The 19,598-nt window shown below is 37.9% G+C and overlaps 1 protein-coding gene across 3 annotated transcripts in view; it reads right to left on the reverse strand.

Annotated features, from left to right (window-relative positions):
- LOC134528817 (serine protease gd-like) overlaps positions 1-17,091 on the reverse strand; it is a 33,266-nt gene extending 16,175 nt beyond the window's left edge. Inside the window, exons 1-3 of one of the 3 annotated variants that reach the window (XM_063362479.1) lie at positions 16,713-17,091; positions 10,536-10,774; positions 819-990 (exon numbers count right to left, since the gene is read on the reverse strand). In XM_063362479.1, the coding sequence (XP_063218549.1) occupies positions 819-990; positions 10,536-10,751 (388 nt within the window). In that variant the 5' untranslated portion in view covers positions 10,752-10,774; positions 16,713-17,091. Of the gene's footprint in view, positions 1-818; positions 991-10,535; positions 10,775-16,712 lie in introns of those variants that run through there. The other 2 variants (XM_063362481.1, XM_063362480.1) reach the window with 2 other exon arrangements.
- Positions 17,092-19,598: the final 2,507 nt, after the last annotated feature.

Below are 19,598 nucleotides of genomic sequence, written 5' to 3' on the forward strand. Positions count from 1 at the left end.
TGTGGTTATTTAAATTGTTTGTTATAGTTTAAAAAAATTCACTCTTAAGTTTAACGATAAATAATTTTTATTTCGCAGCTTGGACATTTGCAGCTACTTAAAAGTGGAAAATATCTACTGGCTAATTTTCTCTAATTCTGTACTTGCCGATGTAGAAATACTACTATAAGATGATGGCTTCCTCTGCATGTTCTTTTGGATTTAATATCTTAATCACTGCTATGCATCTAACAAAGTAAAATCCACACAATATATAGTAATCAGTAAGCAGACTATGTTGTTAATAAATAAAATCTAAACTCACAAAGAAACATTAGACAAAAGACCATAGAATTACACTATATTGAGAGAAATAATTTCTTACAGAAACAAATGAAAACTGCTTGAATTACTTATAACATAGGGAAATAAATATTGTTAAGTGTGTTGTTGTCAGTCTAGAAAAATGCCAAACAAAAAACTATTCTGATATATTTGAACCAGTAAAATCTGTTGTGAAATTTCAGGTCAATACAGAATTTATACTGCCTTGATAAAAACTAAGGCTTACATATTATAGTTTACTTTAATTTTTTTTCCAGTATACATATTATAAAATTGAAAGTATCAGTCGTTTTATATCTCGGTAAGAGTATTTAAATCAATTTTATTGCCATAAAAAATTATTTTTATAATAAAAATTTACTTGTTCACCTGAAACATGTATTTATTGGAATTTGTTATTAGTTAAACAAAACCCTATCCCGTAGCATGTTTTTTGTCATATAGTCATATTTAAAACACTGAAGTATGTCTTAATATTAAATATTGTAACTCACCTTCGGGTCCAGTACACAGTACTTCTTGATTTAGGGAGATCCTCTTGACCAGAGGTAAAGGGAATGGTATTGGAAATAACACTTTGTAGCTTATAGGAACGGATTCACCCCTGAATATCTTCTGAGCAATTGCATCCTTATTACCCTTTAGAATCACCTTACCCGCGTAATCCTGTGAAAAATTCAAATACAATATCAAAAGAAAATTACAAACATTTACATATAATATTTTTATAGTAATATTTATATATATTTTTATAATATATTTTGTAGCTGGCTCGTCGGGACTGTGTGCACTGGAAGCCGGCAGCCACCCTGGCACTCGCCCGCTCACTCGCTCCCGCTAAAGTCCGTTACTCGCTCATTCTTCTGCCGGCTCGCTGCAGCGACCAGCTAACCACTCGTCCCCTTGCCTGGGACTCGTCGACGACTTGGGTACCCAGCTGATAGCCCCCAGGTCTACTCGCTGTCTCCACCGAAGCTGCTCGCTTGCTACCCGGTGTGTCTACCGGCTCGCTGCAGCGACCAGCAAACCACTCGTCCCCTTGCCTGGGGCTCGTCGACGACTTGGGTACCCAGCTGATAGCCCCCAGGTCTACTCGCTGTCTCCACAGAAGCTGCTCGCTTGCTACCCGGTGTGTCTACCGGCTCGCTGCAGCGACCAGCAAACCACTCGTCCCCTTGGCTGGGGCTCGTCGACGACTTGGGTACCCAGCTGATAGCCCCCAGGTCTACTCGCTGTCTCCACTGAAGCTGCTCGCTTGCTACCCGGTGTGTCTACCGGCTCGCTGCAGCGACTAGCAAACCACTCGTCCCCTTGGCTGGGACTCGTCGACGACTTGGGTACCCAGCTGATAGCCCCCAGGTCTACTCGCTGTCTCCACAGAAGCTGCTCGCTTGCTACCCGGTGTGTCTACCGGCTCGCTGCAGCGACCAGCAAACCACTCGTCCCCTTGCCTGGGGCTCGTCGACGACTTGGGTACCCAGCTGATAGCCCCCAGGTCTACTCGCTGTCTCCACCCAAGCTGCTCGCTTGCTACCCGGTGTGTCTACCGGCTCGCTGCAGCGACCAGCAAACCACTCGTCCCCTTGCCTGGGGCTCGTCGACGACTTGGGTACCCAGCTGATAGCCCCCAGGTCTACTCGCTGTCTCCACCCAAGCTGCTCGCTTGCTACCCGGTGTGTCTACCGGCTCGCTGCAGCGACCAGCAAACCACTCGTCCCCTTGGCTGGGACTCGTCGACGACTTGGGTACCCAGCTGATAGCCCCCAGGTCTACTCGCTGTCTCCACAGAAGCTGCTCGCTTGCTACCCGGTGTGTCTACCGGCTCGCTGCAGCGACCAGCAAACCACTCGTCCCCTTGCCTGGGGCTCGTCGACGACTTGGGTACCCAGCTGATAGCCCCCAGGTCTACTCGCTGTCTCCACCCAAGCTGCTCGCTTGCTACCCGGTGTGTCTACCGGCTCGCTGCAGCGACCAGCAAACCACTCGTCCCCTTGCCTGGGGCTCGTCGACGACTTGGGTACCCAGCTGATAGCCCCCAGGTCTACTCGCTGTCTCCACCGAAGCTGCTCGCTTGCTACCCGGTGTGTCTACCGGCTCGCTGCAGCGACCAGCAAACCACTCGTCCCCTTGCCTGGGACTCGTCGACGACTTGGGTACCCAGCTGATAGCCCCCAGGTCTACTCGCTGTCTCCACTGAAGCTGCTCGCTTGCTACCCGGTGTGTCTACCGGCTCGCTGCAGCGACTAGCAAACCACTCGTCCCCTTGGCTGGGACTCGTCGACGACTTGGGTACCCAGCTGATAGCCCCCAGGTCTACTCGCTGTCTCTACTGAAGCTGCTCGCTTGCTACCCGGTGTGTCTACCGGCTCGCTGCAGCGACTAGCAAACCACTCGTCCCCTTGGCTGGGACTCGTCGACGACTTGGGTACCCAGCTGATAGCCCCCAGGTCTACTCGCTGTCTCCACTGAAGCTGCTCGCTTGCTACCCGGTGTGTCTACCGGCTCGCTGCAGCGACCAGCAAACCACTCGTCCCCTTGGCTGGGGCTCGTCGACGACTTGGGTACCCAGCTGATAGCCCCCAGGTCTACTCGCTGTCTCCACCCAAGCTGCTCGCTTGCTACCCGGTGTGTCTACCGGCTCGCTGCAGCGACCAGCAAACCACTCGTCCCCTTGCCTGGGGCTCGTTGACGACTTGGGTACCCAGCTGATAGCCCCCAGGTCTACTCGCTGTCTCCACCGAAGCTGCTCGCTTGCTACCCGGTGTGTCTACCGGCTCGCTGCAGCGACCAGCAAACCACTCGTCCCCTTGCCTGGGACTCGTCGACGACTTGGGTACCCAGCTGATAGCCCCCAGGTCTACTCGCTGTCTCTACTGAAGCTGCTCGCTTGCTACCCGGTGTGTCTACCGGCTCGCTGCAGCGACCAGCAAACCACTCGTCCCCTTGCCTGGGACTCGTCGACGACTTGGGTACCCAGCTGATAGCCCCCAGGTCTACTCGCTGTCTCTACTGAAGCTGCTCGCTTGCTACCCGGTGTGTCTACCGGCTCGCTGCAGCGACCAGCAAACCACTCGTCCCCTTGCCTGGGACTCGTCGACGACTTGGGTACCCAGCTGATAGCCCCCAGGTCTACTCGCTGTCTCTACTGAAGCTGCTCGCTTGCTACCCGGTGTGTCTACCGTCGTATTGTCGTCTCCTCTAGGTGTCGCACTATGCCACGTTCGGGCGTTATGCAGAGGCCATGCACTGCTGTCAACTTGCAGCATGGCCTCTTCCGGACCTACTCGTGGGTTCTGATCGTGTCTGTATGCATACTACCCCGGCTGGTCTGACGGCACACACCGGTTGATTGCTGCACTTTTCTCTTTCGCATCGACTGGCACACCGCCTAAATTACATGGCCCGAAGGTTACACTAGGCGTGTCCTGTCACCTGTCGACACTTCCTATGCTTGAAACACTGTCATGTAAATGAGGAACGGGGTAACGGGCGTTCAAACTGCATGAAACTAAGCACACGTTTTATTTGTGATTTAAAAGCTACGTGGTTAATTTACCTGTCAGTGATGGGTCAATTTACACCAATGTTTTTTGGTGTTATTTTACAACAAAACTGGTGTCTTAAATCAGATGTGTGTGGGTTAGAATTTACTGGCAAATATAGAAGTAAATATACACATCCATCGGTGGAGATACGGCTGCCCCCTACATCGGTGTAAAACGACACATTTTTTTACAGAGTTGTTATGTATCTTAGATTATTCTGAGTTATACAGAATTTGTACTCATTTATGAAGTGTTCACCTTAAACCGCAATACAAACCACAAACGAACTCAAGATGTACCGCCACATACATGAACTGGATTAATATACTTATCCCCAATTTCGAGCAATTCAGCACTTTGTCTTAGTTCTTCCTTGTCCGGTTAAGTCCAGTAAAGAGCTTCCGGTGTAATTCGGAACCAACGACATGGCTGACTCAAGCACGCCTAGCATTTGTTTGCATGACTTCACTCTAACAGTTCGTTTTGTAAAGCTCAAGTTTGAAAATACACGTAGTACGAGTTTGAGAAGAAGATTCTGAAAAATATGCCTGTTTATTTAAACATCGATAAAATCTTTACTGAAAGGAAAGAAGGATTCTTTTTGTATACTTCTCTAGTTCCGGAAGAGACCACTGCAGAATATCCGTACCCTCGTAAAAAAAAAAAATTTAAAAAAAAAATTCCTGCCCGAAAACTGCATTTGAATTTATTCAAAATAGCCAGCTTTGCTGGGGTAAAAGCTTCATTCAACGTTTAGGTTTAGTTTAATGCAGTTAGAAACCGATATTATTATCGAGATTTTTGATACAGAAAAAAATGTTTAATACTACGCGAACTTTAAGTTCCTGTAGTGGCCAGACACTTGTGTGTCCTACAAAAACTGTTGATTATTATGGTGCGCATGATTTGGTTGAGATTAGTAAACCCATACGATTATTATAGTTTATCACTTTAAGATTTCATTCCACTAGCCAAAATCTTGATTTAAGACAAGTTTGTTGTCTTTGTTTAATACATCGTGTGTGATGTAACCGTTCACTGTTTGAAGTCTTACAGTTCCTGTTACTAACAGAACACCGCTTTTTTTTTAAATGTGGGTGTTCTCAAGGTGAACTGGAGTCGGATCAAACCTTTCTCGCTTTCACATCCGAACTACCGCCTTCACAGCTTAACAATAAAACCTTCCAGGTATCACTTGCTCAACTTTTCCCAAACAGGCAGGTCCATCCTCGACTTCTCTCCCTCCAGCGCGCCACGAATGAACATGGACACATTGACATGTGAAAACATTGTGGTAAATGTCAAATGACATATTAACGATAAGCTCTAGTGCTTAACTTTGACCGCAGTTGTAATCCACCTGGTCCAAAAGTTGGGAACACAGTGAAATAAATTTATGATACAAAATCATCCAAGATTTAGTTAGCCTATATCTTTCAAAAAAATAAATTCGAAAAAAAAATATTTATAAAGCATTCTACTAATTTCCAGATAATGCGGCTACTTCGTTTCTTTTTTAAACATACTACTAGATAATGTATAATAGGTACCACCCAAGCCTCGTCTAAAACACAGCAAGAAAATTATACCTTGTAGCGAATTTTTTTGGACAGACGTGATGGTAGTATTAGTATGAAACCAGTTTTAAATAATTTTTTGTACAAAATATTACATATATATTACCCTCTAACGATTAGCCATTTTAGGTTTGTTATACTTATATATTTTAAGACACTATATATATACATATAATTTTTATAACTCTCTTTAACAAATAAGCACACACACACACATGTTGAGTCTAAATTCGTCCGACAAACTTCAGCTGCAAGTTCATGACGACAAATTGAGTTGAAAACCTCTGTACGACATGTGGTATCATGTGCTTCCCAATGCGGATGCACGTATTTGATGTTGGGGCTGAAAATTATTTTATTGTTATCAATAGATACGTTATCTAAGAGCGAACCATGAGCAGCTGGATTATGTTTAATTGAATAATGTTCTACAACCACCACGAATTCAGTTGATGTAGCAAAATCATTTCTTCGAAATAATTGGGAGTAACACCTTTATTTTCAGCTTAATTTTGTGGCGTGCAACTACCTCCAATTATTTCAATGAAATATTTTTCTTTCAGTAGTATACACAAGTCGGTCCTGCTATTGGTGCTGGTGGAAGGTGCTGGTGCCGGTTGTCTGCCATATTGGATTGTAACGTCACGGCGGCCATCTTGGTTAACCTTGACCTTAACATTTTTCAAACGTTTTCCAAAATTAACTCAAAATTCGCCAAACTTACTCTAAATTTCCAGTTTTTAGGAAAATATTCCACCAAAAAATCTCAAAAAAATCTGAAAAATAAAAATTTCCACTTTCGATTGGAAATTTTCCAAAAAAATAAAAATTTCAAAATTCTAAACCCCTCATTGTGTTTTTGTCTTTAATAGCATTAATTGCCCCCAAAGAGGCTTAATTTTTTATTTACCAGCTGCCAGTAAGCCACTGGAGGAGATCTTTGACCTCGACCCTGACTCGGCCACCATATTGGATTATGGCGTCACGTCTGCCATTTTGTTTTCTAAAAATTTCCGCCATAATGGATTTCACCATTTTAGATTATGACATCACGATCTCGATCTTAAATGCTATAACATTCCCACATTTTGAATTTCACCGTCTTGAATTATGACATGTCGCCATATTGAAAATATGTAATTACTATACAAAAAAATTGAAAAAAGTAAAATTCTTAAAGAATATTTAATTACACAATTAATACATTTTATTAAAAAACCTACTTAACATCATGAAGCTTGGAGTCCTAAGTTCGAACATGATGGGAGCAAAAAGAAATTGTGACGGGTCCTTCATCTATGGAGGTTGCTAGCAAACTGACCTTGCATAACTAATTACAAGGCATATACTAAAACCAACCAGTATAATGAAATGTTGGCCATTTTTAATTTGCCATCTTATTTTTGTGTACTAGAGTTCGCTGCCTCCATATTGGTTTAAATTTACTGCTAGAGTGCAGTAGTGTCAATCACCAGATCGTCAGCTGTCTTAGCATCCGCCATCTCATCTGCCATATTGGCCGCCGTATTGAAAATATGTAATTATAAACCTAAATATACGGAAAGTTGTTAAAATCATCCACAAATTCTCTTATTAATATAAAGATTGATTCGATCGACTTCAGTCCCTGTTTCAGTCCTTGGTCGAGGAAAATAAGATATATTTAGCTTAAAAATATTCATGAAATTAATTTTGGTGAACATTTCTAAAAGTGGCTTAAATACTGACATCAGAGCCGCTGGTGTTATAATGACCGCCATATCGAATATATCTAATTATTAACCTATAAATTCGGAAAATATTCTAGAAATCATTAAAAAAATTACTTATTAATGCATTTGTTAATTCGATCAGTTTTCGTCCTTGGTTCGATCCTTTGTCAAAGCTAAGGGTAATTAAAGCTTAAAATAATTATTTAATTTTTTTCCCATTACCTTTCGTCGAGTTTACTAATCATCTTCACGACGAAACATGACTACATATGCAAGACAACTTTCAGACTAAATAAATATGTTACACAATATCACTATGCCTACCATGGAGGCCGTATGTGGTACACCTTATGATTACTAGAGTGACAACTAAAAGCAAATACAAGTTTCTTCGAACCATGAGGTACTCTTTTTCGATACATGACATTCTTTTCAAGCAAGATGTATAGACCAAGCATATCCGAGCCACGATGCTCTTGACAGTATACGAAAGGGTACGACAGGATACGGTGGGACACCATCGACAGGATACGATAGGATATGGTAGGATACGAGCGATACTTGGCATACATTTCAACCAGGCCATGTCCAATATCAGGTATATATGCCAAGCATCTGCGAAACTTAAGACCTTTTGTCATATATTTCAAACAAGCAATGACCTATTTATAGCATACAAGACAAGAACCGTCGAACTGCCAGACCTACAGTACGTATATAACCTTTTAAAACCACATAGACCAACTAACGAAGCATGTTTTACTCTTACTATAGAACCAAGCTTCCCTGAAATATGTTTTACACTTACTATAAGACCAAGAGGTGCTGAACCATTACATATTCAGTCCTAACTACAGACTTGACTTCGCACTTTTAACAGAAAGGACGCACATTTAGACATACATTCAACTCGGTAGGATACGATAGGATACGATAGGAATTGATTAACTGGATATGATAGGATATGGTAGGATACAATAGGATAAATAATATATGGTAGGATAAGATAGGATATGGTAGTATACGATAGGATAAAATAATATATAGTAGGATACAATCGCCAGGATACGATAGGATAAGGTCGGTAGGATACGATAGGCAGGATACGATAGGATACGATAGGATATGATCGGCAGGATTCTAATGAGCATGGCAGTATACGAAGGATATGGTAGGATACGAAGGATACAGCACGATAAGAACGATATGGTAGGATATGGTTGACAGGATACTATAAGATAAGATTGATGGGATATGTTCGTATACAATTGACAGGATAGGATAGGATATGGTAGGATACAATCGGTAGGATACCATAGGATATGGTAGGATACGATAATATATTGTAGGATACGATCGACAGGATATGATAATATCGATAGAATATAAAAGGATACGTTTGACAGGATATGATAGGATATGGTAGGATACAATTGGTAGGACATGCTAGGATATGGTAGAATGAAATTAGTATGATATGAAAGATATTTTTGGTTATGAATGAAAGGAGACAATAGGATATGATTTGCAGGATACGATAGGATATGGTAGAATACGATCGATATATTAGGATATGGTAGGATATGGTATGATACTATCTGCATGATGCATTAGGATGTGTAAATGCATCTCTTTCAGCCACAGATGATGGTGCAATAGATGCCGAGATGTTGCTAGTACTGTAAGTATCGAAGTATCTACTGCTAGAAAAACTGCACATGCTGAATTTTCCATAGCTGTTACTATTGAGGTCACATCTACCAATGAACGAAGTGTCAAAATTGATCTATTTGGTAAATTTACAAAAAGATTGATATTTTTAAGATTTTTGAAATTTTCTCCTAATGTCTTGAGCGGTTTTTAAAAAATGTTTAGTCTGGCGACCAGTTAGGTGTCAGACGATCTGGAGATTGACACAAGTGCTGCGATTTAGCATATAGCATAATATACAAGATGATAAAGACACACTATGACGCTACAAGGTAATCCAATATGGTGACCAATATATCAAACAATATTGCTGCCGAGACGTCACAGTGTCAGTGGAAACATACGTATTGCCATTATTAGTAATAAGGGCCAGATCATTTTTTTTTAAGTTTTGAATTTAAGTGCATTTGCGGTGTCAAATTTCAGACAAGGTGTCTAATTTAAGGCCCAAGTTATAGGTTAAGGTTTAGTACGTGGTTTCCAAATGCCAGAATACAAAAATGCAGACCTATGGCTCTGGTCACTAAGCCTTCATTCCTTCACAGTCTGTCCTCGACTTCACAATTATTTTATACTTTACAGCCTTCATTCTTACACCATCAGCTTAATTGCATATGTGTTTATAGAGGGTTTTCTGTGAACTTGATACCCAATATATTCCATTAAAACTGAAAACAAAGAATAAACGTTGTAGGTAACTATAAATCTGGGGAAACAATTTTTGTACTGATTTTAACGTCTCTTTGAGTGTGAGGTCATGAAAATCGAATAGCAAAATATAATTTAAAACGTTTCTTGACTATATATTTTCGATGTAATTAAATGTTAATATTAATTACATTGTCATGTAACAAAAGTGTAGTAAATATCAGAAAAAAATTATTAGTGGCCATAGTACAAATTATAAATAAAATTAAGTGTTTTAATAAATAACTATATTTTTTCAAAGATTTAAAAAAAGTCGCGCCTACGATAACATGGAACTATTGATAACTGTTAATGTCCAAATAATTGTTAAATTAATATTTTTAATCTCCATAATTCAATTGATTTCAAACACAATGTCGTGTGTTCAACGTTACATTTAATTTTACAATAACACGCTGTGTAAGGATTGGTATAAAAAAGTGGAAAACTCAAGGAAAAATTAGGTGGAGCCTCTGTTTTAGTATAAGCGACCATATATATTACCACATTAAATAATTCCATTTTTACATCAAGTACTGTAAGTAGGTAGGTCTTGTAAGCAAGTTTGCTTCAATCATGCCGTTTAATCCTGATACATTAAAAACCACGTAAGAAATAGGGAACAACAATGTTTTCCACATTAAATTTGATGTATTCGAAAACTGTATTGAATTTAGTAATTAAGGTAGTTATATAGTGAGTACCTAATTTTGCATCAAATGGGTAAGTGAAAGCTATAAATATGTTAGTAACCGTAACATTTCACATTTCAGCTTAAAGGGGTTAGTTTTCTGACTAGGATTGAATTAGAAATTGGTCCTTAAGTCCCTCAAAAATTTAAATTAAACTATTTTTAAAATTGTAAAATAATTTTATTGTAAATTCATTTAAAATCATGATATAAAAACATAAAAAAATAGGGTACCTATTACCTCATTATTAGAGCAAAGAGACAAACGGAAAAGAATGAAAACACTTACGCCTCTTATGTACGCTGCAACAGTGACTTCCACCGAGAGCTTCAGAGGCATCTGGTACGATGGAAGTATTACAACATTGATGCGCCCTGACCAGTCTCCATTGTCCTCTTGCTCGTAGTCGAAGACCGACGGACAAGGCGACCTCGGCATGTCTCCATCTTGCGCCACAGTCACCTTGATGCTGCACAGGAACGTCATGATGTACTTAATGTTCATGTCAGATAACTATTTACGGAAAACTGAAACAAACAAAAATTGAAATAATTGACGAGTGTATGATAATAAAAAAAATTTTAAAATGTTAGTTGAAATATTTCTGAAAATACATTTTATCATATGTTACTAAACCTGTTAACAGTTTGTAACAATTTAAACTTTTACATCAGAATGTTGGAACATATTTTTTTAACATCTCAATAATTCTCTACAAGAAAAATATAGGTACATGAAATTTTTTATTTTAATTTAAACTTCCAAATTTAAACAGCTGCAGTGCAGTATTAGACTTTATCCTTACATAAATACCCACAAAAATAATATAAATATGTAATGTGTGTGTGAAATATGTGTAAAAATACACTCATACATGTCACATATGTGTGTACAGTAGTATATAACACGTTCTGCGCCAGAGTTAAGGGTGTAGTGCCGGTGTCGACCACCATCTTGAATTTTAATGTCATGGTAGCCATCTTGGATGAAATTTACATTTGATCTTGACTTTTGTCATTGACCTTTGGCCTTTTAACCTTGCCCTTGACCTCGGCCACCATCTTGAATTCTACGATCTTGTATTCTGCCATATTGAAATCGAGAGCCTCACTCACGTATGTTGCTTTTTATGTTACGGTATTCTGCCATATTGAATTTTGACATCACATCCACCATTATGGATGATGTCACGATGGTCATCTTGTTTTAGTCTGCTGGAGGCCACCATCTTGGATGATGTCACAGCCACCAAATTGTTTGTTTGATTCTGCTGGAGGTCGCCATATCGAGTGATATAATAACAGCCATCTTGGTCTCCACTGTTTGTTCATAAAGTGTGCCAACATCGCCCTGTATCATGATAGTAAAATCGACGTTACATTACCTACCAGTGTTGTTATGACCCTTATTAACAAATTCAATTTAATTTCATACAAAATAAATTGGAAGTTAGGTGATTCAAACCATGACAGTTCGGAGCTCTGAGTTGAAAAAAAAAATATGCCTTTGACTACATGGCCATCGATACATTTACCAGCCAGAGAAATAAATATGTTTTATAAACAATATAACACATTTTTGGACTAGTAATTTTTTAAATTAGAATGAATAATAACATCAACTTTAGTTGGTTTTCTCCATTTGATCCTGAATGCATCAGGCAACAATGATGTTGGTTTTCTTCGTGTGCTCCTGGTTTATTTCTGGCAAAACAATCTCTGTATCTATTTTTTTCGTATTGAGACATGCAATTGTATTCAGAGTTTCGTTTAATTGGCGAATACCTGTTACCCGAGCAGTACTTACAATATTTTTTATCATGTGGAATTCAATTAAAAGAGATTTATTACTGAATCTATTAAGTACTATGTCTTAAAACAGCTAAGAAACAAATTCATGCAAAACGATTTCCCTTCCCTTGAGGTCTAGCGAAGCCTTCCTTCTCTTGCGATCGTAAAAGATCATTCTGCATCCCACATAAAAAAAATACAACTCAACACATCACGTGACAACGTCTGTTGGAAAGAATCGGAACTACTTGCAACAAGTTTCTTGCATGAGATAAATTAATTCCCGCTGAAGAAATATTAAAATGTGCACATCCAAAAGCAATAATATTGCCAAAAATTTTTATAAACTGCTAATGTTCAACCCTGGTTGGATAATTTTCTTTTTGAAATATGGAAGATTTTGATGATAGATCAAGAGCGGTCAGCGTGATTCCAAAAGCAGTAACATCAACGTTGCCATATATGTGTCGGTATTGTGACATTATGTTCACTAAAACCAACAATGCCCGACATCACGAGAAAGGCAATTGTGCAGAGAGCCCTTTCCCGAAAATGATATTTTGTGGCAAGAGCGGCTTTCAGTTTGGTCGAACATTGACCAATATTGGGTACCAATAATAAACACACGAAAAACACTAACCACAATTTTATCATCGTGTGAAATGCAATCCCTAAGTGATGTAAAGTGTTAAGTATGGTGTTAAAACGAAAAATGAACACTTCCGTATCAATTAAAATCAAAGTTAAGAAACTAAGAAGGAACAGCTTGCACGTAGATATTGTATTTTTTTACTTACAGAAATTATTTTTAAGTGTGTAAAAAGGAAGAAGATTTGATTTATATTAAGATATCGTATCTCTAAAACTAATTAAATACGACTTAAATGCTGTGTTTGGTAAGAAATCCGCCCCTAAGGGGTCTAAAAATGGGCAATTTTGATTTTAATAAAAAATCATACTTCACAATCTACTAGATATAAGGGTTGAAATTAAGAATGAACAACAAGCATACAGAGTTACGATATTTTTTTGTAAATTAAAATTTTAAGTGGGTGAAAAAAAAGTGAATTTGGTTTTATCATAAAATAAATCATATCTCCATAGCGAATAAATCTGAATGTAAGAAAATATGAATGAATATAATAAATAATTCATTACGTACGGGAGAATTTACCATTTTTAGAAATTTTACCCCTATGGCATTGAAACGGGGGTAGATTAGTTTTAGTAATCATAAATCATCTATCCAAGCCAATTAAGCTGGAGGTAAGAAAATGAGTAAAAATAACTTACATTATATAATCTAATGGCATGTTTTTAACCTGTATCATTTTTCTATATTCAACAGCAAAAATGGTGAAATGTCGGTGTTTTGCTTTATTATTAAATTCATATCCCTAAATTTAATCAAGCAGTGTAAGCATGCAAAATCTACAGACTCTTTTAAACTACTTGCTGAAAATTTATTTTTTTAAGGGACGAAGGATTGTAAGTATGGTATTAATATTAAACAATAATATCTTCTGATTAAATCAAATGTAGTTTCAGATTTTGGCAATAATTAATAAACGTAACTTAAGCTATCCACTCTTATTCAACGTTCTCAGAAATATCACGTTTTAAGTTGTAATAGGGGTGAATAATATTTAAAAAAAACGTTATGAAAACACTAAGTCAGTTTGGCAAGATCAATTTTAATTAAATTTAATTGTAAGTTATTAAAATTATTTTGGATTTTACATATGCGTTGGTTTTATTTTGTTAAGGAGATAGCCATATTTTTTTTAATCTGTAGTTCTGAATTTACACATAGATATCCCTGTGGAAAAAAAGCAGAGAGATAAAAATTTGGGATCTTTTAAAAGTAATACTAAGCATAACTAAGTATCAACAAATACTAAATTTGATATCTTTACTCTACATTTAAAGGAACATTGCGATTGTTTTAAACATCTTAAAGTAAAAAGGTGAAATTATTTAACTATTTTAAGGATAGCTGTAACTAAAATAAATGAATTTGTAAACGATGACATAGTCTTAGTTAAAATTAAACAGGCACGTGTTTTACATTTTTCAAATCTGCTAACTCATTTCATTAAAGTAAAATAAATCCTTGAACAAACTAAAACGGGAGTTAAAAAGTTGGATACATTTCCTATACTAAAAATAAAAAAAACCTTACGTATAGCCACTTTATAAAATATCATTCTTAAACGGTTTTGTTGTGAATAAAATATTTTACAGGCCTGACAGAATACTGTGTCTATTTCTTTAGTAAAAATGTCCGGAATAAATCACATACTTTTCTCACAATGGTAAAACATCAGCAAAACCTTAATTGGCGCGTGCGAAGACGCGGGTTATTAGCCGTGTTATTTATTCACTTTACAAGTACACAAATATGAATACTGCTTGTAATAATTAAAACGTTATATTATTTATTCATACATTTTATTAATGTATTTTGTTTTTAAACAGGAATCTGTATGATAATTATCATAAAAAAGGGGGTTGTCTGTAAAGTCGGTTTACGGACGATAATTTTACGTGATAACGTCATAAGAAAACATTGATGAAAAATTGCATAATTTTTAATATTCAAATATTATGTACAGTTTTTGCAAATTTAATTTAAATAATTTGTTTAAATATAATCACGAACAATTAGTTAAATAGCCCGCCTTAACCTTTTTGATATTATAGAAGATTTTCTCGCACGGTGGTTGGCCGGTTCTTGCACGCTCGGCTCAGGCGGAACGTGACAATTTTTCGTGCGTGCAGCCGGCGTTCATCCATTTATAAGACGTTATCACGTCAAAAACATTGGAAACAAAACGTTTTTGGCATCTTGCACAATTAATAAAAAATGATTGTTTACATGAACAACATTGTTGAAGTAGATCTGTAAGCTAACATACTTCATTAATCCAAGAATAAAATGGCACGTTTGTTCAGAGTTTGCATAGAAATAAGAATAATCAAACTGTAGAAAAATTATATGCTATAGTGGGATTAGCAATATAAGTTACCCCATTATCCTTTTCAATAGAAACGAAATTGCTCATGTCAATTTTTGGAATGAAATGTTTTAAAACTTTTAATACATTTTTGATTGAAAAGAGTCATTAGAATATTTATTTATAATCTTTCATTATTTTATACATGAACTATTGAATAATTGCTCTTAGTTAAATATCCAATAATATATAATAAATAATTTTTCAATAAATACAACTATTTATATTTAAACTATTCACATTTGTAAACATTAGATTTATTCAAAGATTGTATATCATTATAAAATAGGAACACTAGCGAGGATCGAAACCCAAGCATCAGGGCAGCAAGCAAATACTTTACTACCTAGGCCACGCCGCTATTAGCCAAAATGAAACTGAACTAATATATAAACTTTGCTTAAATTTCCAGAGAGTTTTATGCAGGAATTGGCTGGCCAGTGCGCTTTATTATATTAAGGGGCGAACACCCTAAAGGATATTACAAATACACCAAGTCTCACTCTCCCCTTGTCAGCCGCCAAAGTGACCCTGTTACACACGAAGTTAACATTTGCGCTCTCTTTTTTGGGGCTGTAACTCTGTAGGGTTCTGTTTCCGGACATTTTTTCTTTAAAAAAAATTTTTTCTTTCGGCATTCTCTGCCACACATTAAATTTATGCCTAGAAATTTACAAACAGTCGGTATAGGATGATAGTATTGTGCCCGCAATCACTGTCAAATAATAGGAAATAAAAAAATAGAGAAGGTAAAATTCAGTAGTATTCAGAAAACAAGTTTGCATAAATGACAAAACAATTACTATGCTTTGACAGGAGATTTCGAGTATAACTTGACTGAAAAATTATCTGTGCAAACATTGTATTTTGCGCTAAATTAATGTTAGCCAATCATAAGGCATTTTACTTGGTTATTTTAAATCCCTTGACAGTAATAGACAAAGTATATTAAAATTACTTTAAATTACTAAATGTAAAAAAAATATACTAATTTTTTTTACTCAAAGGTCGCGTGCCTGTTGAAGCGACGAAACAGTAAAATTAAAAACGCCCTCTAAATAAAATATATACGATCAGCTTGAACAGCCACCTTTTTCCAGTGAGAAAAATCTATGTTTAAATGGAACCCCCCCTTTTTTTTTCCTTTTCCAATGAACACGACTTCAGATTAACGAAAATTAACATTGTTGTTGTCGCGTTTCTACTGCCTACTTTGGGCCTACATTTCTAAGGAAACGAGCAAAGCTACAACATACACAATGGGCAATGGCGAACCATCGGACTAACGTGCGGAAACAGGTGGTTTTGATTTCGGTCCAGCCCTCATTCTAGAATCCCCCCCCCCCCCCTAATTTTCCTGAATTAACGCCATGCTTATTCTGTCAAAGCTTTTGTAATTAGTCAGCAATGGACCCTAAATTGAGGCTTACAAATTTAGGAATTCAGGTTCATGGTTCCCTTAGCTGTAGCTCCATGAATGAGTCTGCGTTTTTTTTTAGTTTAACAGTTTACCGGGATCATGTTTCAAATCCAGTTTTAAAAAATTACGAAGCAACTACGTGTGACTGCGTCAATGATCAACAGAAATCACGAAAAGAAGCTAGTACACGGTGAAGTGCCTGCCCGATGCGTGACGTGTGGCGGCTCGGGCCAAGTACCTGACGCAGACGGCGGCTGGTCCGTTGCACAGCGTCCGGGACGTGTCTAGCTCGCGAGGTGAGCGGCGTTCGCCCAGGCGGCCGAGTCGCGCGCGCCCAGGTGTCTAGCTCGCGAGGTGAGCGATGTTCGTCCCAGGCGGCCGAGTCGCGCGCACGCAGCTGTCAAGCTCGTGATGTGAGCGATGTTCGCCCAGGCGGCCCAATCGCGCGCACGCAGCTGTCTAGTTCGCGAGGTGAGCGGCGTTCGTCCCAGGCGGCCGAGTCGCGCGCGCCCAGCTGTCAAGCTCGCGAGGTGAGCAGTGTTCGCCCAGGCGGCCCAGTCGCGCGCACCCAGCTGTCTGCCTCGCCGGCAGCGCGCGGTGACTTGCAGGGACGCTGTAGCCGGCGGCTCGTGCTGGCGCCGCGTCCGCCTGGCAAACTCACTTAGCCCCGGTCCGACCCCGGACACACCCTACTTGCGCGACTTCGCGGTCGCAGCGAAAGTAAAAAAAAAGTTAGCGAGTCTGTTCAGTACTCGCCAGTGATGTATAAACACCTAACTTCGGTAACGAGAAAACTCTAATGTTCTCATGTTGTTTATGATGCAAATAAACATATATATTACAAAACATGGACACGAAATTAAACGTATAATTTTATAAAATAGAGTGCGTGTAACTCAGTACACGTAATAGAAGTGACCACCATTCAAATTTCTACTCGTAAGTATATCGTAAGGGGTAAAACGGCTGAGAGAGAGAGATAAAGAGAAAAGACAAATTTCTAAAATAAAAAATAAAAAAACTTATAGTACTAATAAAATTTAAGGAAAATACCTAAAGGATCAAAATTAAAAAAAAAAACTATAGCCAAAATATCAGTTAAATTTTTGAATTTATTTCCTAGACATTTACACTAATGTTAATATTATAGCTTTATGGTAATAAAATATGAAACGTGTGTTTTTGACTCTATACATTCCAATTTAATGTAAAAAAAGAGCATCTATTGTAATTCCAGCTAGTGTTGTGGCCATTTCAGGATCATTATCCATGTTAGGATTAAATTTTTCACGCATAAAGTTTATTATGATATCGAATCATCAGATGCAAATTTCACATTAAAATCACCACTCAAAATACGTGGAATTTTTATCATATTATGTGACAAGAAGAGCATCACCACTGTGACTGAATGCAAGAAATTGGTGGTGTAAAATAATTATTAATTAACAATAAATATTACTCAGTGTTGAAATACTCACATCATAAAGAAAAAGTTGTAAATTTGACTGTTTCTTCAAACAAATTTGCCATCTGGAACACGCAAACATCCTGGCACGAAATATTAAATTCATAACAGGTAATGCTATCTATGCGGGAAATGCAGATACTCTCAACAGCGCCATCTACGCTGCTGGTTAAACAAGGAGGAACGCGAGCGCGCTGGTAGCAAATATAAAATTCGAGGCATTCACAGCTGACTGTATAGGATACCTATATCTATTTTCTGAAAAAAAAAAAAAAGGGCATGCGCACACTCTCTGACTTATTCTATCGTTCATCTATCTCTCATAGTTTTTTTTTCTGTGGTGGACGAATCATCGCACAAAGAGGAGAACGAAAACGAGCCCAGAAACATATATAGCATAGTGCTCTCTTTTTATATCTTTGGCCAAATACCTATTCTCTCTCCGTCCTTTTCGCGTCAGAATGGTTCACAACAAAGTTTCACGAAAACGCTTCATTATAAATCGGTCTTGAAATTTTACTCTCATCACGCTTAAATAAGTTTCACTTCAACAATGCCGAGCGTGATAAATAAAGTAACTTGCCAAATACCAAAATTTCTGGATGCGAATCACACACATACCTTCTGCGCTTCCCGCTAGAATTCGCTGCCTGAATCGTAAACTTTGCTTGCCAACATGGATCTTAGATAGCAGCTAGAGATGAGCGGAACGGTTAATTTTTATTACCAGTTATGGCAGTTTTGGTTAAGATTGAATGACAAGTTATTTAGTTGATTAACGTTATCAGTTATTGGGCATGCACATCATTTACTATTCCAATTGCAAAAGGCGACTATAAAATCATTACAGCCATCGAAATTATGGCATTATTTAAATACTGGCATTGCAATTTTACTGTTTGTCATTCAAAATAATTTTTTTTTTGCGGTTGCAGAGATTATTACATATAATTTGAACCAAGCACCTTATTTATTTGCATAATTACAAAGAAATTTCTACTGGCTAAATGAATGACACATTTTATATAATTAAGTTCATATTCCGCTTAACTTTGAAGTTCAGATGCTATTGCCTATTACCGCGCACATGAAACAACATTAAACTATTAATCTGTTAAAACCAATTACCTAATGAGGAAATAATGAATCACTGCCACTTCCTGATAGTTGTCAAATAACTGAGAATTGGTTAAAATGTCGATCGCAAGCACAGAACGGTTTATGTTGATCGCGAAAAGAGAACTGTCAATAACGAGCACAGACCAGTTTACGTCACTCGCGAGCAGAGAAATCTGTGTTTAAACTTTACTTTGAAGATTTTCCACTACTTTAATAACTTAAAAACTGCTTAAATCCTTGAAGAACTTAAAAACTGCATAATTACTTGAATAACTTTAAAAATGCCAATAGCTAAACGATTATTTTAGAACCGAGAACTATGTGAAGGGAAAGCACGGTATATATAGATTCGTTCAGAGTATAGTTGTTGTTGTTTGAGAATCGATACTATCGATATCAGGAACTGGTCTTTCGCTAATGAAATGTACTTATCACGATATGCAGCGGCAGTACAAGAGTTGAAGTTACAGTATTTTATTTGCTCGCTAGATCGGGTGATGTGCAATACGTACAGTGGATAGTTATATTCTCTTTCTT

The sequence above is a fragment of the Bacillus rossius genome, chromosome 2, assembly GCF_032445375.1.
Source record: "Bacillus rossius redtenbacheri isolate Brsri chromosome 2, Brsri_v3, whole genome shotgun sequence".
Classification (NCBI taxonomy): domain Eukaryota; kingdom Metazoa; phylum Arthropoda; class Insecta; order Phasmatodea; family Bacillidae; genus Bacillus; species Bacillus rossius.